General features: G+C 42.6%; 1 protein-coding gene across 7 annotated transcripts in view; it reads right to left on the bottom strand.

The window, feature by feature from the left end:
- Grik4 (glutamate ionotropic receptor kainate type subunit 4) overlaps positions 1–21,906 on the bottom strand; it is a 422,725-nt gene that overhangs the window by 119,835 nt on the left and 280,984 nt on the right. For all 7 annotated transcript variants that reach the window (XM_074066528.1, XM_074066527.1, XM_074066526.1 and 4 more), the window contains one exon: positions 20,637–20,690. In XM_074066528.1, the coding sequence (XP_073922629.1) occupies positions 20,637–20,690 (54 nt within the window). The remainder of the gene's footprint in view (positions 1–20,636; positions 20,691–21,906) is intronic.

Here is a 21,906-nt window from a genome sequence, read left to right on the forward strand (position 1 = left end):
CAGGATTGTGATTACAATGAGTATTACTTCTGTAAGTAGGTCATGCCACATGGCATGCTTGACTTTAAAGGGGGAGATTATCCAGGCAGGTCTGACCTAAGCCCATGAGTCCTTTAAAAGCAGAGTTCCCACTGGCTGGTTGCAGGAGAGGAAGTCAAAGAGATGAAGAGGATGGAGGCACAGCACTGGAGGGAGAGCTCCTGCTGGTGAGATGGAGCAGACCAGGGGCCTAAGAGCCGCTGTAGACACTGAGAGCTGTCCCTAGCCAAGAGCCAGCAATAAACAGAGATGTCACCTCTACAGCCTCAACAAAGTGAATTCTGCTAATGACAGGATTAAGCTGGGAAGAGGACCCTATGCTCCAGATGAGAACACAGCCAGCAACACCTTGAGTTCAGGCTGAGCAGAGCACCATCATGCTAAACCAGGCTTATGACCTCCACAACTCAGATCTAATAAGTGCTGCTGTTTGAAGCTGCTAACTTTGTGGTGATTTGTTATACGGCAACAGAAAACTAATACAGCACAGAAAAGCCTTAAAGATCAGTTTGATAAGGGAACGATGGGGGCTGGGAAAGAAGAGAAATTCTCTCATCCACCATGAAACTGGAGAACCTTAAAGGCTCTCAAACTTCTCTGAGCCTCACCTTCCCACTTTGTAGAAATGGAGCTCCAAACTTACAGGGTTGTTTTGAGATTGGGGCTTGAGATGTGGGATTCAAGATCTTGAATACAGAGCTTGCTGTGATGTCTGCCACACTGCGACACCCAGAACCCAGAGCAACAATCATTCCTATTTCAGCTTGTGGAAATATATAGATTTTTAGGACTAGATTCTCTTGAATGTGGACAATTGGAAATTGCTGGATCAGCAGACAGAAGGGAAAGCCTTGGCATCTCTTCTTGAATTAATGGGACTAATGAATCTTTAACGACTTTGTGACAGAGGTCAAGGCCATCTCCCCCTTTCCTGAAGCTCTATCAGACAGATGGTCTGGGCAGTCAGAGGGGACATTTCCATTATGTTTCCGGAGATACTGAGCCAGAGCAATCCCCAGAGCCTGGTTCTTATTTCAATTTGATTTATTTCCCACATACAGGCTGATGTACCCAGTCATCAACACAACAAATAGGCACAGGTGACACAAGTGTATGTGTGTGCGCAGCACATCAGGGGCAGATATGAGGAGCAACTTCCAGCTTTTATTAAATGGCTGATACACAAATATCTCCAACTTGGCTCTGGGAGCCTGCAGGACTTATCTTCACTGTCACACTGTTTGTCAAGCATCAGCAGAGGGGTCCTCTGATAATTGGTTCCTCTGGTGCAGTTTCTTCACCTCCATCAGGGCCTCAGCACTTCATCAAAGACTTCTTCGCTTGCCACTAATTTTCCGAGCCATACTAATTCTGTTCTCACGCCCCACCCCTCTGGTTAGGATCTCCTGCTTCACCGTGGGTAACCAGGTGGCACTGTGAGTTCAGGTGCTACTGGCTTCTCCCCATCCAAGTTCTGGGAGGGAGAAAGGCATAATTGGCTCATTTTCATGTTCAATGGTTCTGCAGGCCTGGAGTTGGCTTCTGAGTCTCTTTGAGATAACTGGCAGAATGCCTCATTTTCCCCTCTTGGATATTTGGAATAATTGGTCCCATGCACACTAGTTCTTGCTATGAGTGGACAGCAGGTGGAGGGAACAAGTATAATTGCTCGAGCATGGCAGTTCTTGGGAGGCCTCCCTAGCCCAGCAGCTTAGGGTGATTCTTGTGGTCACCTGGGCTTGGCAATGAAGGGTCCCACCTCTGAGGCTTTTACCTCTTCCCCTTGGTAAACAGTTACTGCCAGCCAGGTAAGGCAGTGACTTCATTCAAATGTTTCCGGGTCCAGAGTCTGCACCAGGTACTACAGAGGAAGGAGAGGGAAATTTTCCGATGTTCTGAAGAAACTGTGGCCATCTATGAATGCTGGAAATAAGAAAGGTGGATGGAGTGTTGACCTGGGGTCACCGGGGCTGCAACTGAAGAGAACCCACTGCATCTGGATCAATGCTTGTGTGTATCATCTTCTGCTCCCCTCAAGGGCTGTCACAGCTCCTCCAAGAGGGAGTCCTTCCTTCCTCGGGTCTCAGTGTTAGAAGCCCATGGGCAGACTCCTGAGTTGTCAGAAAAGAGTTCTCCTACCCAACACTGAATAGCTGACACCCCAAGTGATGCATGCCACTCCACCTGCAGGAGTGGCCACACCCCCTGCTCACATCTTAAGGCAGCTCTGGCTCATGTTCTCTTTTTAGGCCAGTGATGGGGACAATTGTTGACAGCTATCCAAATGGTAATCCTTGAACCTGGGATCTGTGACAACTGGGCAAGGGGGAGTAAGAGATGAAGGTAGCTCACAAGCCAGGAATGCTCCCTGACCTGGAGGAGCCGGACAGCTGAGGACACTGGAGGGATGAGCAAGCCAGGTGAGGACATTGCAAAACCATGTTGAGGAAAGCACCTAATTGGTGGAAAACAGGCTGGCTAGGAAAATTCATCCAGACATTTATTGAATACTCATCCAATCCCTCAACTAACTGGATTTCAGAGTTGAAAGGCCTTTGGAGATTGTTTAGCTTACCCCCAGAGAAGAAAGGACTTGTCCAAGATCACACACAGTTAGTAGGACAACTAAGACCTTGGGCTATTAATGTCAACTGCAAAGCTGAAAAGACCCAGCAACTCTATACAGCAGATACACTGCCATCTGACCTGAACTTTCCTTTGCCAGCTCTGTCCCCACCTCTCTCCATCACACCCCTTGTTCTAGCCACCTTGACACCATAACTTACTTGGTCACAGTCACACTCCCATGCTCATTTCTAGCCCATCCATCCATGAAGGAGCTGTGTCTGTAAACCTTTCTCCAAGCTGCCCAACAAGTACCAAATGCTCCTTCCTTTGGGTTTCCATGCCCTGAATTGCTAGATGGAGACCTTGTAGAGAAACAACCTACTGGATTATATCAAACTGGTCCTTGTGTTTCCCACCACACAGCAGGGTCTTAGTAGACATTTGTTGATATGTGTAGTTGATTTCAGCATTCTCCACGGGAAGTTGCTTCATCTTGACTGGCTAATCATTGTATAATCCTGTAACTCAGGCCAGGGAACTTCATGCTGTTAGCCATCAATTTCCCAGATGGAAATGCAAAAAGAAAATTTAAAAATCTCAGTCAATGCTTCCTGAACCCCCTTTTGATTTTCCCTGCTATCAACTCCTGAACGCATTCCCATTTTCCAATCACCCAGTTCGGAGAACAGGTACAGAGGGTTAACAGCTTCAAAGAGCAGTGTTGGAATCACAGCTCCTGTGTAAGATGCTGTTGTACCCATGTGTGCCCAGCAAACAGTTGTCACTATAGGACCTGCCACTTCTCAGGAGCCATATTGGGTGAGGGTGGTACCCTTGCAGTTCAGACACACAGGGAGCTTTCCCTTCATTACTCTATTCCTTGTTGCACTAAAAACATATATATTCACCAAAGTGTACTGTAGTATGTAAAGTGACTCTCTTAAAAGGCTCAATAAAGCTGAAATATGTGGGTACTCTTAATAATTTTACAATAAACTACACTTTAGAATCAATTGCTCGGGCACTGGGAAGTTGTCTGACTGATGGATCGTAGCTTCTGGCTGGATTTGTGGGGGGGGGGAGGTGCATTATACTGTCAGTGAAAGAACGGACAATACAGAAAAGGCTCAACTACCCCAGGGACTCCAGTTCAAAACAGGTGAGAGGATAATTTTGAAATTTTTCTGATGAGAGCTTTGGAGTGTTAGCGGCCGTATATCAGGAAACTGAGGTCTCAGGATGGAAATACTCAATAGGGAAGTGGAAAAAAAAAAAGGAAAAGGAGGGAAATATTTACTAGTAATCATCTGAGAATTAGAAACCTTCATTGTTCTTCCTAAAGTGGTTATAAGATAAACATCGCTAACCTCATTTTGCAGAAGGGAAAGTAAGAGTCCAATAGGTTAAATAACTTGTCACAGGTACATCTGGTATATGGCAGGATCCAGATTAAAACTCAAGTCCCTTCTGATCTGAGGCCCTGGTCACCTCCATTGAACCATGTTTCCATCCTCAGTGTCCACAAAACACAGTGCCCAGCATGGGCACAGGAGGCAAGATTACTTTCGGAATGACCTTTAAAACCTGAAGGAGAGGTTTCATGTTGGAGACCCTTGAGTTATGGCTCCATGAGGCATTTGCCAGGTTCTGGCCTCAAGAAGCCACTTGGCTAAGGCTGACTGGGGTAATTACCTTGACTGTCCTTGACTTGTTCTTCCCTTCTACTTCGATGGTCATTCCCAGTGCCAACCCTTGGTCTCAGATTTTGACCCACATTGCTCAGAGCCCTGAAACTCTCCTCTTACTTAGGCATCCTAAATAAGGATGTGGTTCTGAGCACCTTTAATTCCAAATATACCCAGACCAGGAAGGAAGTAGTTACCAGTTACTATGCAGCTATGAAAATGTAGAGGCATCCTGGGAACAGACAGGTGAGTAGAGGGCTCCCCTCCTGGGCTGTTGGCACCCCCTGGGCTCCTTTGTCTTGCAGGGCTTTGTCTGGATGAGCTAAATTCCTAATGGGTGCAAGGAGATGAGCTATCTCACCTGGCCAGCCCTCCTAGTCCCAGGACTCTATCATGTGATGAAATACTTATCACTGAGTATTTATTGAGCACCTATTTTGCTTCAGTGAGCCACTGGCATTACAGTGATGGACACGACAGCTTTTATGAATTTCAGTCTGGAGGAGGGGCAGATACAGGAGAAAGAATTCTCACTGGAGATGGATGCTACAAAATACAGAACACAGGGTGCTGTGTAAATGTGTGACAGCAGCCTGAACCTCATGGTGTTTCAGAGACGATTTCCTTTGGGGAAGTGACATTTAAACAGCAACTGAAAGATGTGTAGGGCTGGCTTGCAAAAGAAAGAAGCAAAAGCATGGGGCAGAAGCATCCTTACTTTCTCCTGGACACGATTGTTTTTTCTCTCTCTCTGTCTGTCCTGGCTCCCCTTTCTGTAATAATTTTTAGCAATTTCAATTACTTATGGTTTATCTCTCTGATCGATCTTAGGAAACAATAAACATAGGTTCAGGTCTTCTTTGCAATAAAATGAAGCCAGAAAAGGAAGATTAGCTGCATATATCCATTCTGCCCAAACAAGATAGAGATTCGGACATAGAGAGGTTATTGCTACAGGGCTCACTGGGACTTGGATAGAATCTGAGGAGTTATTTGGTGAACAGAAACTACTTCTGCAGACCACATGGACCCTCCATCCCATGGGCCATTCTTCCCTCCCTCTAGGGCATGTCACCAACCTGCAGACATTGTAAATTGGAATGTCCCCAACCACATGTACACAGAAACAAGTTCAAGGCTGGAAGAACCTTCAGACATCACTTAACGTAACCCCATAAGTTAAAAAATGAAGAACTGAAGCCCATTAAGGAGAAATGGTTTATATAGACAAAAGCACAGTAAAGTGACATATTTAACAGTGAACTGACTGGATTTATGATCTGGCCCCTACCTTGAGCAAAAGATCAAGACTTTATGAACCTCAGTTTGTTCATTTCTAAAATGGGAATAAAAATGCCTCCTTTTGCTACAGCTGTTGTGAGGCTTAAATGAGACAGCGTAATGTGCTTATGACGGAGCCTTGCACAGAGAAGGTATTCAGTAAATATCAGCTATTGCTATTATTATGACACCAGAGTTAGGAGCAGGGCTAGAGCCTGAAAGCACAGTGGCTTCACGGCCAATCCAGGGCTTTGTGCCCTTTGATGAGGCCTCCTGCTGGGGTAACCCTCCCCTGGCCTTCCAACACAGACACCCAGGACTCTGCTTTTTCTCTCTAGATTCCCCAAGGGAAAAACTCTGAGGTGCACCGGCTCTGTCTGCTATCTGCACCCCACAGTGACAGCCTTCCTTTCAGGCTCCAGGGAGGAGAAATGGAAGAACTGGCCCTGCCTGGCGGGGGGAGAGGTAGAAAGTGGGGATGGCGGGGAGGAGAGGTAGGAGGTGGGGGCTGAGGGGAGGTGGTGGTAATGGCATTCTATCCAGACTGCCTGAAAGGCAGAGGCAGCCCAGACCATACAACCTCCTGCTTCCAGTGCACAATGATTTCCCAATTTCCTTTGACATCCCATGACTTTTGACCTTTACCCTTAAATCTCCATGTTTCTCCTGCCAAGGTGGCAGCTCCCTCCTATGTCCCACTGCCCATCTGGGCTCTGACAATAGATTAGGTGATTTTATCTTTTCTATTAGGCAGTGATTGCAACTTGCTCTGGGTTCATTAGTAGCTGGATAATCCCTCCAGATTTATTAGCTCAAATCAAGCTTTCTCCTTCAACAGCAGACAACAGGTCTTTGTCCAAAGGCCCTTAATTCTTCATGTCTTCCATACAGACTTCCACCAGTCTTGTGGAACAAAGATTCCTCCAGCCAAACCCAGAAGCCAACCTGAGGCCAGAGCCTCCCTTTACAGACTCTCGAATGGAACAAATGCAGTGCATTTATAATTGCCCTATGCATGCCCTACTCAGACAAAAGCACTAGGAGTCCTAGAACTTTGTGGTTATAGGAAGCTGACAACTTTGTAACCAAGTACCAGTCTCTACTCTTAGGATCAGTTATCCTTTAAACTGAGAAGCCAGGGTCTTGGATACCAATTGCTTTTCTGGCATACAAGAAATAGATGTGTGATGATGATTAATTAAATTACCATAGCAGAGACTGTTTCCTGATCAACAAACCCATTTTCATTTCTCCCTGGGCACACAGCTAAACTACATTTCCCAGATGCCTTTGCAGGTAGGTGTGGCCATGTGATGAGATCTAGCCAATAGAATTGTGAGAAACAATATGCACTACTTCCAGATCTGGTCCATCAACTTTCCCATATGTGATCCTCCATGTTTTTTCCCACCCCTGACCTCTAAGATGACACATTTATAAGCTAGATGAAGCCTGAATCCCAAGGACCTTACTGGAGACTATCCACTGCCAGGAATACCCTTGTAGGATTTCAATTAAGGAATATACAATTATCTCTCCATATCTGTGGGTTCTACGTCCATGATTTCAACCAACTGCAGGTTGAAAATATTCAGGAAAAAAATTAAGCTAAACACATAAAGATTTTTTTCTTGTCATTACTCCCCAAACAATATAGTATAGTAACTATTTACATAGTGTTTACATTGTGTTAAGTGCTATAAGTAATGCAAAGAATACTTAAAGTATATGGGAGCAAATATTATTCTGTTTTATATAAGGGCCTTGAGCAGAGAGTCCTGGAACTGATCCTCCTCAGGTACTTACTGAAGATGGTACTTCCACTGTGTGCAACTCTGAGATTTGGGGGTTGATCGGTCATGGCAGCTAGCATTGTCTATCAGACAGTATTATCAATAGCTACCACAATTATTATCAAGAATTTTTAAAAAGAGGGATTACTATTACTCTTCACATCTTATTGATGAGGAAACTTAAGAGCCACATGGTCACACAACTCATAAGCTCCCAAATTCAGGTTTTTACTAGTTCTGAATGTCCGTAAGGACTGAGTTGTGTTTTTTTTTTTTTTTTAATATGCCAGCACTTTCTCTTATTAGAAGGTTCTTAATCAGCAGGACCGTTGGCTGCAGTCTTGTGGTCTTGCTTCTTCCAATTTGCAAACTCTTAATAGAAATAAGAAACATGTCTGACCACACCTATTGGGAATGGCTATTATAAAAAATGAAAAATAACAAGACTGGCAAGGTTAGAGCAAAGCTAGAACCCTTGTGCACTGCTGGTAGGGATAAAAAAAGATGCAGTTGTTCTAAGAAACAGTTTAGTGGTTCCTCAATAAACTAAACATACAATGGCTATATGATCCAGAATTCCCCTCCCAGACATACATCCCAAAGGTTTGAAAGTAGGACCTTGGACGGATATTTGCACATGCTTGCTCACAGCAGCAGAATGCACAGTAGCGAAAAGGCAAAAGCAACCAAATGTCCACTCATGGATTAATAGGTAAACAAAATGTGGTAGATATACACAATAGTATATTATTCAGCCTTAAGAAGTCAGGAAATTCTGACACACAGATGGGCCTTAAAGACATTAATCTAAGTAAAATAAGCCAAACACAAAGGATAAACAGCATAGAATTCCACTTATATGAAGTGTGTAGCCAAGTTCATAGAAAGATAGAATGATGGTTGCTAGCAGTAGGGGGAAATAGGGAGTGGGGAATGCCTGCTAAATAGGCATTTGGAAAGATGAGGAGATGCCAAGATGGCCGTTAGAGGGAGGAAGCAGAAAGCGAGCCTCCTATAGTGAAATCTTGGAGAGACACTGGAGACACACTTTGCTGGCATAATCACTGAGAAGAGGCATAACTTTGACCCCCTCCACACCTCCAGCCGGCGCTGAGAATCTCCACTTCACATTAAACAGAGAAACCAGGAGGGCCCCCGGGCCGCTAGTTGCCCGGGACCAGACGGCTTGGGAAGACACAGACCAGGTGAGCTTCGCAGTACCACTGTACTCCCACAGACAAGCCTGGGCCAGAGCAGCATAGCCCCCTGGACAGACCAACCCCCACCCGGGGAAAAAAAGATAAACTGAGTAATAAGCAGTAAGAACAATAAAGACACGCGGGAAAGAGGGTGGGGCGCACTGAGCGCCAAAGATTGGGGGAAGGGAATCCTTCCCGGGACTGTAAATAAACAAGCCGGGCAGGCCGTAGAGGCTCTGGTGGCGGGGGGGGGCGCACCCAGCAACCAGGTGCGGGGAAGCTGGTGAGAGTGGCAGAGGGAGGAAAACTCCACAGGAGAGAAGGGAAGACCCACTTCCCACGGGAGCTGTAAACAAACATGGCGGCTGGCAGGAGCAGCAGCACCACCCAGTAATCAGGAGCAGGAAAGCCTATAAAAGTGGTGGTGGGAGAGAAACTGCACAGGAGAGGGGGGAAGACCCACCTCCCACATGAACTGTAAATAAACATGCAGGCCTGAGAACGCGGGTGCAGTGTCACCTTTCCCAGTGTGCTTGGAAAGGGGAAAGCTTGTAGCAGAGTCTCCCGCACAGGAGAACTCTAAGCAAACAAAGCCTGCAGGGCCAGAGATCTAAGCTCACCCCAGAGATCTAAGCTCACCCCAGAGATATGCATAAATAATGCCTCCAGCAACAGCAGGCTGACAGCAGCAGGCAGGCAAGCCACAGCTGCAGATACCATTCTCAGAACTGTCTCCAGATTCTTTTTTTTCTTTTTCTCCCTACCCTTGATGAGAGAACAACCAAATTACACCTGAATCCTGAAAAACTTACTGAAACTATTGCATCTGAACTTGGGACACTTGGTGGTGTTTTTTTTTTGTGTGTGTGTAGTTTTGTTCTACTTTATGTGTCCCCTTTGATGAGACAACTACAGAACAACATCTGAGGCACCATCTCCAGGACTGGAAACTGAGACGGACACCCAAATTATTAAGACTGAAACTTCATTGGATTTGAACTTGGAGGTTTTTGGTTTTTTGGTTTTTTTTTTAATTTTCTATTTTTCATCTTATTTTAATTCATTTTTATATATAGATATTTCTTTCATTTACTTATTTTTTATTTTTATTCTTCTCTTTATTATTTTTATTTTTTATTTTCAATCCTCTTTCTGTCTCTCTAATGTCTGTTCAGCTTACTGTCAATTAGAACACTAATGCTCCCTGTTTATACCTTTGAAACTTTCTTGTCTGATACCTTGTTCTGTTTTCTCCTTCTTGTCTGTGTATTTGTTTTCACCCTTTCTTTAACTTCTTGCTTTCCATCTCAGCTCACCCTTCCATTCTAAATATTACCATTGTTATTATTACAAGCTAGAAAATACTTAATTGCACACAGTACAGAGATAGTAACAACACCAAAGACAATGACGGGAAGACAGAAAAAACAGGGAAACCAGTTTCCCCATAGCAAAAAATTAGTACAGGAACCAGAGGGGAATGAAGAAAACAGGTACTCAGATCCAGACTCCAACAAACTGAAGATAAACTATGCTAAAGGACCCAATGAAGCCCACAAGAATAATTTAAAAGAAGACATACTACAGGTACTCAATGAGAATTTTATAGAGATGATACTAGATAGGCTCAACCAAAATGTACAGGAGACACTCAAGAAATTCCAAGACAACAAAAATGGAGAATTTGAAAAAGCAAAAGAAGAAATAAAGGAAACCATAGAAGCACTGTATAAACACCAAAGTGAAACAGAGAACACGATGAATAAACAGATAAATAAACTCAGGACAAAAATTGACAACATTAAAGAGGAAACCACCCAGGATATGGAAAACCTCAGAAAAAAGAATGAAACAGAACTGCAAAACAAAATGGAAGACCAATCCAGAACTTGAAGATGAAATGGTAATTAAAGGAAAAACCAAAAAACTATTAATTAAACAACTCAAGACCTGTGAAAAGAAAATGCAAGAACTCACCGACTCCATCAAAAGACCAAACTTGAGAATCATGGGCATCGAAGAAGGAGAAGAGGTGCAAGTGAAGGGAATGCGTAATATATTCAACAAAATAATAACGGAAAATTTCCCAAATCTAGAGAAAGATATTCCCATACAGATGCAATAGGCCTCTAGGACACCACACAGACCAGATCAAAATAGAACTACCCCACAACATATCATCATTAAAACAAGTTCAGAAACTAAGGAAAGAATATTGAAGGCTGTAAGAGAGAAAAAACAATAACATACAAACATAAACCCATCAAAATCACAGCAGACTTCTCAACAGAAACATTAAAAGCAAGAAGATCATGGGGTGAGATGTTCTGGGCACTGAATGAAAATAACTTCAACCCCAGGATACTCTACCCAGCAAAACTATCATTCAAAATAGATGGAGCAATAAAAGTCTTCCATGATAAGCAGAAACTAAAACAATATGTCACCACAAAGCTGCCACTACAAAAGATTCTGCAAGGGATTCTGCACACACAAAGTGAAACTCAACTTAATCATGAAAAGACAGGCAGCACCAAACCACAGGAAAAGAAAAAGCAAGACAGTAGAGAGTAACGTCAACTTAGGTACACACAATCAAACCTTCAAACAACTAAGACAACTAAATGACAGGAATCACCACATACCTATCAGTACTAATGCTTAATGTTAACGGACTTAATTCACCCATCAAAAGGCACCACTTGACGAAATGGATTAAAAAGGAAGATCCAACAATTTGTTGCTTACAGGAGACCCATCTCACCGACAGAAATAAGCATAAGTTTAGGATGAAAGACTGGAAGAAGATTTACCAAGCCAATGGCCCCCGAAAACAGGCAGGAGTAGCAATACTTATCTCTGACAAAGTAGACTTCAAACCTACATTGATCAAATGAGATAAAGAAGGACATTCCATACTAATAAAAGGGGAAATAGACCAAAAGGAAATAATAATTATCAACCTGTATGCACCCAATGTCAACGCACCCAATTTCATCAAACATACCCTGAAAGACCTAAAAGCATATACAAACGCCAACACAGTGGTTGTGGGAGACTTTAACACCCCATTATCATCAATAGATAGGTCATCCAAACAAAAAATCAATAAAGAAATCCAAGATCTAAAATATGCAATAGATCAAATGGACCTAGTAGATGTCTACAGAACATTTCATCCAACATCTACACAATATACATTCTTCTCAGCAGCCCATGGAACCTTCTCCAAAATAGATCATATCCTAGGGCACAAAGCAAGTCTCAGCAAATATAAGAAAATAGAAATTATACTGTGCATACTATCTGATCACAATGCAGTAAAAGTAGAACTCAACAACAAAAGTAAAGACAAAAAACATGCAAACAGCTGGAAACTAAATAACTCATTACTTAATGAACAATGGATCATCAATGAAATAAAAGAGGAAATTAAAAAGTTCCTGGAAGTCAATGAAAATGAAAACACAACCTACCGGAACCTATGGGACACAGCTAAGGCAGTCCTGAGAGGAAAGTTGATAGCCATGAGTGCATATATTAAAAAGACTGAAAGACCACAAATCAATGACCTAATGATACATCTCAAACTCCTAGAAAAACAAGAACAAACAAATCCCAAAACAAATAGAAGGAGAGAAATAATAAAAATAAGAGCTGAAATCAACGAAATAGAAACCAAAAAAACCATACAAAGAATTAATGAAACAAAAAGTTAGTTCTTTGAAAAAATAAACAAGATCGACAGACCCCTGGCAAACCTGACTAAAATGAGGAGAGAAAAAACCCAAATTAGTAGAATCAGGAATGCAAAAGGGGAGATAACAACAAACACCATGGAAGTCCAGGAAATCATCAGAGACCACTTTGAGAACCTATATTCAAATAAATTTGAAAATCCTAGAGAAATGGACAGATTTCTAGATACATATGATCATCCAAAACTGAACCAAGAGGAAATTAATCACCTGAATAGACCTATAACACAAAATGAAATTGAAGCAGCAATCAAGAGTCTCCCCAAAAAGAAAAGTCCAGGACCTGATGGATTCTCTGCTGATTTCTATCAGACCTTTAAAGAAGAACTGATACCAACCCTCCTTAAACTGTTCCACGAAATAGAAAAGGAAGGAAAACTGCCAAACACATTTTATGAAGCCAGTATTACACTTATCCCAAAACCAGGCAAAACACCTCCAAAAAGGAGAACTATAGGCCAATCTCCTTAATGAACATTGATGCAAAAATCCTCAACAAAATAATGGCAAACCGAATTCAACAACACATCAAAAAGATTATTCACCACGACCAAGTAGGCTTCATCCCAGGGATGCAGGGGTGGTTCAACATACGAAAATCAATAAACGTAATAAACCACATTAACAGAAGCAAAGACAAAAACCACTTGATCATCTCAATAGATGCAGAAAAAGCCTTTGATAAGATCCAACACCATTTCATAATAAAAGTTCTAAGAAAACTAGGAATAGAAGGAAAGTACCTCAACATTATAAAAGCTATATATGACAAACCTACAGCCAGCATTATACTTACCGGAGAAAAACTGAAACCATTCCCTCTAAAATCAGGAACCAGACAAGGATGCCCACTATCTCCACTCCTATTCAACATAGTACTGGAATTCCTAGCCAGAGCAATTAGGCAAGAAGAAGGAATAAAAGGAATATAAATAGGTAAAGAAATGGTCAAAATATCCCTATTTGCAGACGACATGATCCTATACCTTAAAGACCCAAAAAACTCTACTCAGAAGCTTCTAGACATCATCAATAGCTATAGCAAGGTAGCAGGATATAAAATCAACATAGAAAAATCATTAGCATTTCTATACACTAACAATGAGCAAACGGAAAAAGAATGTATGAAAACAATTCCATTTACAAAAGCCTCAAAAAAATCAAATACCTAGGTGAAACCTAACAAAAAGATGTGAAAGACCTCTACAAGGAAAACTATACACTTCTGAAGAAAGAGATTGAGGAAGACTATAGAAAGTGGAGAGATCTCCCATGCTCATGGATTGGTAGAATCAACATAGTAAAAATGTCTATACTCCCCAAAGTAATCTACATGTTTAATGCAATTCCCATCAAAATTCCAATGACATTCATTAAAGAGATTGAAAAATCTACTGTGAAATTTATATGGAAACACAAGCGGCCATGAATAGCCAAGGAATACTCAGTCAAAAGAACAATGCAGGAGGTATCACAATACCTGACTTCAAACTATATTACAAAGCAGTAACAATAAAAACAGCATGGTACTGGCACAAAAGCAGACATGAAGACCAGTGGAACAGAATAGAGGACCCAGATATGAAGCCACACAACGATAACCAAGTTGTCTTTGACAAAGGAGCTAAAAATATACGATGGAGAAATAGCAGCCTCTTCAACAAAAACTGCTGGGAAAACTGGTTAGCAGTCTGCAAAAAACTGAAACTAGATCCATGTATATCACCCTATACCAACATTAACTCAAAATGGATCAAGGATCTTAACATCAGACCCCAAACTCTTAAGTTGATACAGGAAAGAGTGGGAAATACTCTGGAGTTAGTAGGTATAGGTAAGAACTTTCTCAATGAAACCCCAGCAGCACAGCAACTAAGAGATAGCATAGATAAATGGGACCTCATAAAGCTAAAAAGCTTCTGTTCATCAAAGGCCTATTTCAAAAACCTGTGCAGCAATGCATATTCCGTTCAAAAACTAATACAATTCTCATAGGGAAACAATGTGCTCTCCAAACTGAAGAGAACACCCACAGAGTGGGAGAAAATATTTGCCAACTATACATCAGACAAAGGACTGATAACCAGAATATACAGGGAACTTAAAAAACTAAATTCTCCCAAAACTAATGAACCAATAAAGAAATGGGCAAGTGAACTAAACAGAACTTTCTCAAGGAAGAAATTCAAATGGCCAAAAAACACATGAAAAAATGCTCACCATCTCTAGCAATAAAGGAAATGCAAATTAAAACCACACTAAGATTCCACCTCACCCCTGTTAGAATAGCCATCATTAGCAACACCAGGAACAACAGGTGTTGGTGAGGATGCGGGGGAAAAAGGAACCCTCTTACACTGTTGGTGGGAATGTAGACTAGTACAAACACTCTGGAAAAAAATTTGGAGGCTACTTAAAAAGCTAGACATTGATCTACCATTTGATCCAGCAATACCACTCTTGGGGATATACCCAAAAGACTGTGACACAGGTTACTCCAGAGGCACCTGCACACCCATGTTTATTGCGGCACTATTCACAATAGCCAAGTTATGGAAACAGCCAAGATGCCCCACCACCGACGAATGGATTAAGAAAATGTGGTATCTATACACAATGGAATTTTATGCAGCCATGAAGAAGAACGAAATGTTATCATTCGCTGATAAATGGATGGAATTGGAGAACATCATTCTTAGTGAGGTTAGCCTGGCCCAAAAGACCAAAAATCGTATGTTCTCCCTCATATGTGATCAAGGGCATACACAACAATGGGATTGGACTTTGAGCACATGATAAAAGCGAGAGCACACAAGGGAGGGGTGAGGATAGGTAAGACACCTAAAAATTTAGCTAGCATTTGTTGCCCTTAATGCAGAGAAACTAAAGCAGATACCTTAAAAGCAACTGAGGCCAATAGGAAAAGGGGACCAGGAACTAGAGAAAAGGTGAGATCAAAAAGAATTAACCTAGAAGGTAACACACACGCACAGGAAATTAATGTGAGTCAACTCCCTGTATAGCTATCCTTATCTCAACCAGCAAAAACCCTTGTTCCTTCCTATTGTGGCTTATACTTTCTCTACAACAAAATTAGAAATAAGGGCAAAATAGTTTCTGCTGGGTATTGAGGGGGTGGGGGGGAGAGGGAGGGGGCAGAGTGGGTGGTAAGGGAGGGGGTGGGGGCAGGGGGGAGAAATGACCCAAGCCTTGTATGCACATATGAATAATAAAATAAATTTAAAAAAAAGAAAGATGAAAAAAATCCAACCGGAGATGGATGGGGATGGTGGTTAGACAGAAACTTAATGCTAAAAGGTACATTTAAAAGGGTTAAAATGGAAATTTTGTTATGTATATTTTACCACAATTAGAAAAAGCTTTTCATAAAATAAGAAATAGATTCCAATAAATGCTACAACATGGCAAACCTAGAGAATATTTTGCTGAGTGGAATAAACCAGACACAAGGAAACATATTGTATGACTTTGCTTATTCAAGACACTAGAAGACGCAAAGTCAAAGAGAAGAAGGAAGACCAGAGGGTGCCAGGGGTGGGGGAGAGGGTCTGGGGAGCCAATACTTAGTGGGCACAAAGTTCATTAGTGTTGGGAAAAAGTCTTAGAAATAGACAGTGGTGGCAGTTGTACCCAATGTGAATGTAGCAATGCTACTCAATTGTAAACTTACAAATGGCTAAAGTGGCAAATTTGATGCCATTTATACATTGCACAATAAACAATTCCAAAAAAGAGAAGGAAGGAAAGGAGGGAGGGAGGAAGGGAGGCAGGAAGGAAAGGAGGCAGGAAGGAAGAACCCAGTTATTTCCTATCAAAGACAGCAAGGAGCTCTCAGAGGTACGTACACACCTGTCTTTTGTGACCTTGCACAGAATTTTGTTTGCCTTTCTTTGTCCCTTATTCGGTCCCTCTCTCACTTCAGCCTGTACTCTTAACATCTGACTTTGGTCTGCCAGCCAGACCTTGCTTCTGCCTGGTTTCTCTTCATGTACCTGAGCTCTGGCTAAGTGCAAATCTGGCTTTCAATTTATCCCTCAAGTTCTCATGATTTGGATCTCACAAGCTGGCCTTCTGTGCCTGGGCTTCCACCTTAGCCATGATCTGATCTAGTTTCCTCTGTTGAGAATGGCTCCTGACCCATTAGAACCAAAAACAGGGGCAAAAAACATTTCATTGATCAAACCTCTCACCAGTACAAACTACCCTTAAACCCATCTTGGAAGAAATATAATATAAATGAGAAACCTGGACATCTATTGCTGTTTTCTGTGATGTGGGTGTTTTATATACTTCTGGTCCCTGACCTCTCCTTCTGGTCTGGGCAGGGTCTGTCCCTGTGCACGGGTTTCAAATGAATTGATGGTTTGAACTTTCATTCATGATGGATCATTTTGTTCCATCTCTTGTGATGGGTAACCAACTGATCGAATCTGGAGCAGTCAACCTAAACCATTTATTAGAGATGCCCTGAATCAGTCTTCTGAATGCCTGGATGTGACTGAGGCATGGGGACCTGGCCAAATACTCAGTAATTACCAACACAAATAAATCCTGTAATGGTAGCTTCAGTTACACACAATAACCAAACCACCTAGCTCTATTTAGTCTCTGGAAATAAATAAAATGGCATTTTAGGAGTCATTTTTACAGGCCATTACATGCAGAGGAACAAAATATGTGTCTCTCATTCCTTTTAACCCATGAAATCGAAAACAGGACTTTAAAAAACAATAACTCAATGGAGAAATGACCCAAACAATGTATGCACATGTGAATAAATAAACAACAAAAAAAAACCCAATAACTCCTCCTTATTAAACTCATATAGTGAGCCGATTGCTTTCCTAAGGCAGGTACCATTAGTATCTACTTACAGAAGAAGTCACTGAGCTCACAAACGTTAAGGAACTTGCACAGGATCATACAGCTGGGAGCTAGTCAAATTAGAATTTTAAGTCCTGTCTACCTAATACCTGTGCCTTTCCCAGTATCCCATACCAGAATTGGAATTCAGCAAAACTCAGAGAGATGGGACATGATGAGAATCCTAAGGAATTTAGAATGAGAATAAATAAGAATGAAAGCCCAGGTGCATCCATATAGGGGAAGGAGATGCCAAAGATAACTGTTTCCCTCTGTGAAGTCCCTTCTTATTTAGCTAGAAACCCCAGCTGCATGGTGGCAGGAAGACTGGCCCTAAAAAACATGTTTGACTCCAGTTGGAGCTCCACCCCTTTGGAAACCCAGGGCCCTAATGAAAAGTTTCTAAATATTCTCTCACTGACTGATTTTGGCCATGGTTCTGCTTCAATTTCTTGACTATTATTCACACAGCATCACTCACACCATGGGTTCTCTGGCTTCTATGTGAGTCCCGTTAATTCCAGGTTCAAAGAACCCGACAGAGGTTCACTCCTGGAAGCTGCCTCCCAAAAAGGAGGAAGCCCTTCGCAAGCCAAAAGCATCCTAATGTTACATAAAATAACACACTACCTAGGGACGTAGACGGCATTGCGGTTTACGACACATTTTTACTTAGAGAATGTTGGTTAATCCTCATAATAACCTTGTAAAGTTTTGTCAGCCTCATTCTTAACAGGAGAAAACTAGGGCTCAGCCCAAGTCCCAAAGTAAGGAAACAACAGAGTGTGGACTTGGCCCTGGGTGTCCTGATTTCACAGACCAGAACTTTTGCTAATAGATAATGTGACCACGTCATTCTCATCCAAGAAGGGGGAAGGCTGCTAACAGTGTGGTGTGGATGATGCTTGCTGTCTTCCTAAAAATCTCCAAGCCACAAAGAAGCTCTGTATGGTCTGGGAACTCCTATTTCAAAGGACTGTCCTCCTTCCTTCTACCTGTCCAGTGGCCCAATGACTCAGGGCTGCCCAGCCTTGCCCTGATGCTGCTGCCTAGAGCAGAGTAGGGGAAGGGGCTCCCTGACACATGCAATACTCCTCCACCCACACACACCTTTTGTCCCTCCTCCCTCTGTTTCCCAGGCTCCCAGAATGGAGCACAAATGTACTTTAATCTCTCTTTCCTCTCCTGCCAACTCGCTCAGCCTGCCCTAGGTGCCTCCTTACCTTAAGCAAAGATTCTTGTTTTGCTCTGGGAATAGCTAATCCTTTTCTTCCCTTTTACAGGTTAATGCTCTGATTTGCAGCAGCAGAATTGGATAGAAAAAAAAAGAAAAAAACAACCCAAAAATGGCAAACAAAGAAGTTTGTTCTGTTTTACATTTTGAGGGAAGGGAGCGCGGGGTGTTGGTGAGGTTCTATTTCTGGATGTGGGTACTGCTTACACAGGTGTGCTCTTTTGGAGAAAGTTCTTTGCACTGTGCACATATAATACACATAGTCTCTCCACGTGCATCTAGACTTCAATAAGCAATTTCAGCCTTAGGGCAGGCAATTGGACCGGGGTAGGGGTGGGGAGGGGTGAGTCAGCCATTTATAACTCAAGTTCAAGCAAAGGGGAATGACTCTGGCAAGTCCCAGTGGAGGAAGTACCTACACCAGAGGGAAGGCCATGCACCATTCCTCTGAGGTCTCTTAGGAATTCCACAGCAGCCCCAAGAAAGGGCTGTTTATGACACCTGCAGGTAGAAAAGAGCGAGGGTCTCAAAGCCCATGTCATTTTCTGTGAACAGGTACCTCCTACATGCTGCAGGACATTTTAGGAGATCTGGCCCCTAGGTCCAGGTTGGGAGACCTCCTACATTATCCTATGACACACCTTCAACAGGAAAGTCTTCATTTCTGGGTAGCTTTTCTCTTTTTAAGGCTGAAGAGTCCAAGCTGTGAGGTTGTATTCTGCTTCCTAATTTAGCAAGGCTCCTTCAACTAACTGATATCTGCTGTAAATCCTCCAGAAAGATTATCCTCAAAGATGGATGCCAACAGAGGAGTAAAACATAAACGACATGCATATCTTTGGAACGGTGAATTGCAGAAAGGAGCTCGTTATTTCCTGGGTACACTAGGAGCACTGCATGCTCTTCCTTTCCTTGTTTGTCTAGAAAGTTCCTACTCTTCTTTCAGGGCACAGCCTAAAGGTCCATTCTCCAAGGAAGCTTTGCCTGACTGCCAGGTTGAGCAAGAGGCCCCTGTTTGAGGGTCTGGAACATTCTGCAAACACATCTAGTAATCTAGGAATCTTATAATTATTCCCAAATAAAAAGTTACATATTAAAAAAAAAAACCTTGTTTTCTGAGGTTCTGCATACTCTGGAATTGACTGTTGATATTACAGAATATCAATTTTTGATATTACAAAAATTCACATTTCTTTTGGGTTTTTCTTTTGATGGTACTGAAGTTTGAACTCAGAGCCTTGCACTTGCTACTACTTGAGTCACACCTTCCCAGATATTTTTTTGCTTTAGTCATTTTTTCAGATAGTAGGGTCTTGTGTTTCTGCCCAGGGCTAGTCTCAGACTGTGATCCTTCTATCTATCACCTCCCACATGGCTGGGGACACACACCACCACACCTGGTTTATGGATTAGTTAAGATGGAGTGTTGTTAACTTTCTGCTCAGGCTGGCCTCGAACTGTGATCTCCAATCTCTGTCTCCTAAGTAGCTGGGATGACGGCATGAGCCACTGCACCTGGCTACTTTCTCATTTCTTAATGCTTTACAATTTCAAAATTCTTCCATATAGATTAAATCACTTCATTTCAAAATTACAACAGCTTAATGGTGTAGCTGTTCATATCCCCATTTTAGAGATCAGGGCACCAAAACTCAGTACACATTGTTGGTATTGGCAAAGCTGATGCTTGAACCTGATTTAATAAAATTTCTACAGATCTCGGCCTTCTCATGCGTAAAATAAGAGATTTGGCTAAGATGACTTCTAGAGGTTTTGTACAGTAATAAAACCATAAGACAGGCAGACATTTAGTGCCCTGGTTTTCCTTCTGAGTTATCATGGGGGTTGGCAAGGCGGAGATCTGACTGCAGACAGTACCTGGTGCTTCCCAGGAGGCTCATCCATCACACAGCTGCCCAGGGGAACCAGTGCTGCATAGCTAGTGGCATTTGAATGGTGGCATTACAGGCCACAAGTTCCCATTCTTCCAAGGCTAAGAATTGTTGGGGTGAGAATGCCAGTGGGCTCTGAGACCCACTGCCATGTGTCCAAAATGCCCAGATTGTCTAGTTGCCTTCTGCTCCTCTGCCTCTATTTCCCCACACCCCATCTTCTGGGCTTCCTTTCATCACAACCTATGAACTTGGACCACTGACAACACTACGCCAAGCAGGGGAACTGTGAAAATGGCTTACCAGATTAGTGAAGATGTATGTGTAATACGCTGACACCATCCCTAGTTCAGCTGCCTGCAAAGTAAAGAGAAGGAGGTTAGAAGAAAAAAAAAAAGTGAGGGCTCCAAGAATCTGCCATTTGTCTGACCTATCACCATTCAGGATCAGGCAGGGCAGAACATCTTGACTAGTTCTTCAGTTGTCCTTGATCTTGGACACAGCAACAATTAGCCTCTCGAGCAGCGTTTCTCCTCTCCTACCCCTCCCCTCCCCACCACTGGTGACACACACAGTAGCTGATGTTCTCATGCTTAACACACTCCCATGGAATAAAACTAGATATTATGGGAACCAGAATGACTTTAAGGGAAATGAAGCAAATAATAAAGCAGACTAGAATAATTACCTCCACAACTATTAACGATAACAACAGCTAACGTTTATCCACTGTTCAGGCTGCACCAACACCATAAGGCATTCTGTTTGGGTTAACCACACGAGATAAGCACAGTTACTCTTCTCCCACCCCCATTTTACAACAGAGGAAATGACAGAACAACAGACTGTCACCTTTAAGTATCACTTGTCTCATGCACTGAAAAGATGGCATTAAAGCCAGGCAGCCTAATTTCAGGGCTTTTAATCAAACCATACTCCCCTTGGACAACCATGATATCAATGGAACTGCATACCCAATCCTCTCAGGGGCCTGGGTATAGATGGATGAGTGAGTCGGAGGGTTGTAGGCAATACCCAAATGAATTCTGCCCTGGTCAGGTCAGAGTGCTAGTGAGACCCGTGAGGATATTCTGCACCTGAAGTCATCTAGGAAACAAGTGAATTGTCGCAAATTTTGCTCTTTTATTGTGGAAGGAGCAAGTTGCCCATGACATGCTTGCTCTTGATCACAGCACAGTGGTACAGCATCACTCCACAGCTGAGAACGATGGCTTCAGAACAGCCTCCCTTTGGTCTGATCTCTGTACCCATCATAAATACCCCTAACCAACCTTCCCTGTCAGTGTGCCCAGCTTTGAGTGTGACAGGAGCTATAGGAAGTGACAAGTAGATCAGGTAACTAATGAGCCAGGTTCTCTCCAGGGTCCTTATTCCTCCTGACAGTTGGTTAGATTCTCATAACGTACCCTGCAGCCCTGGGCCACCGGGAGCTGGTTCTTGTCATGACTATTGTGGCAGATGGAGATGCGGGAGAAACAAGACCAGGGATGACTGCATTGTCCTTTTTATGCAGTGTTTATCTCCCAAGAAACTCAAATAGCTCTGTGAGCAC

This window comes from Castor canadensis, chromosome 2 (assembly GCF_047511655.1).
Source record: "Castor canadensis chromosome 2, mCasCan1.hap1v2, whole genome shotgun sequence".
In the NCBI taxonomy this organism is placed as follows: domain Eukaryota; kingdom Metazoa; phylum Chordata; class Mammalia; order Rodentia; family Castoridae; genus Castor; species Castor canadensis.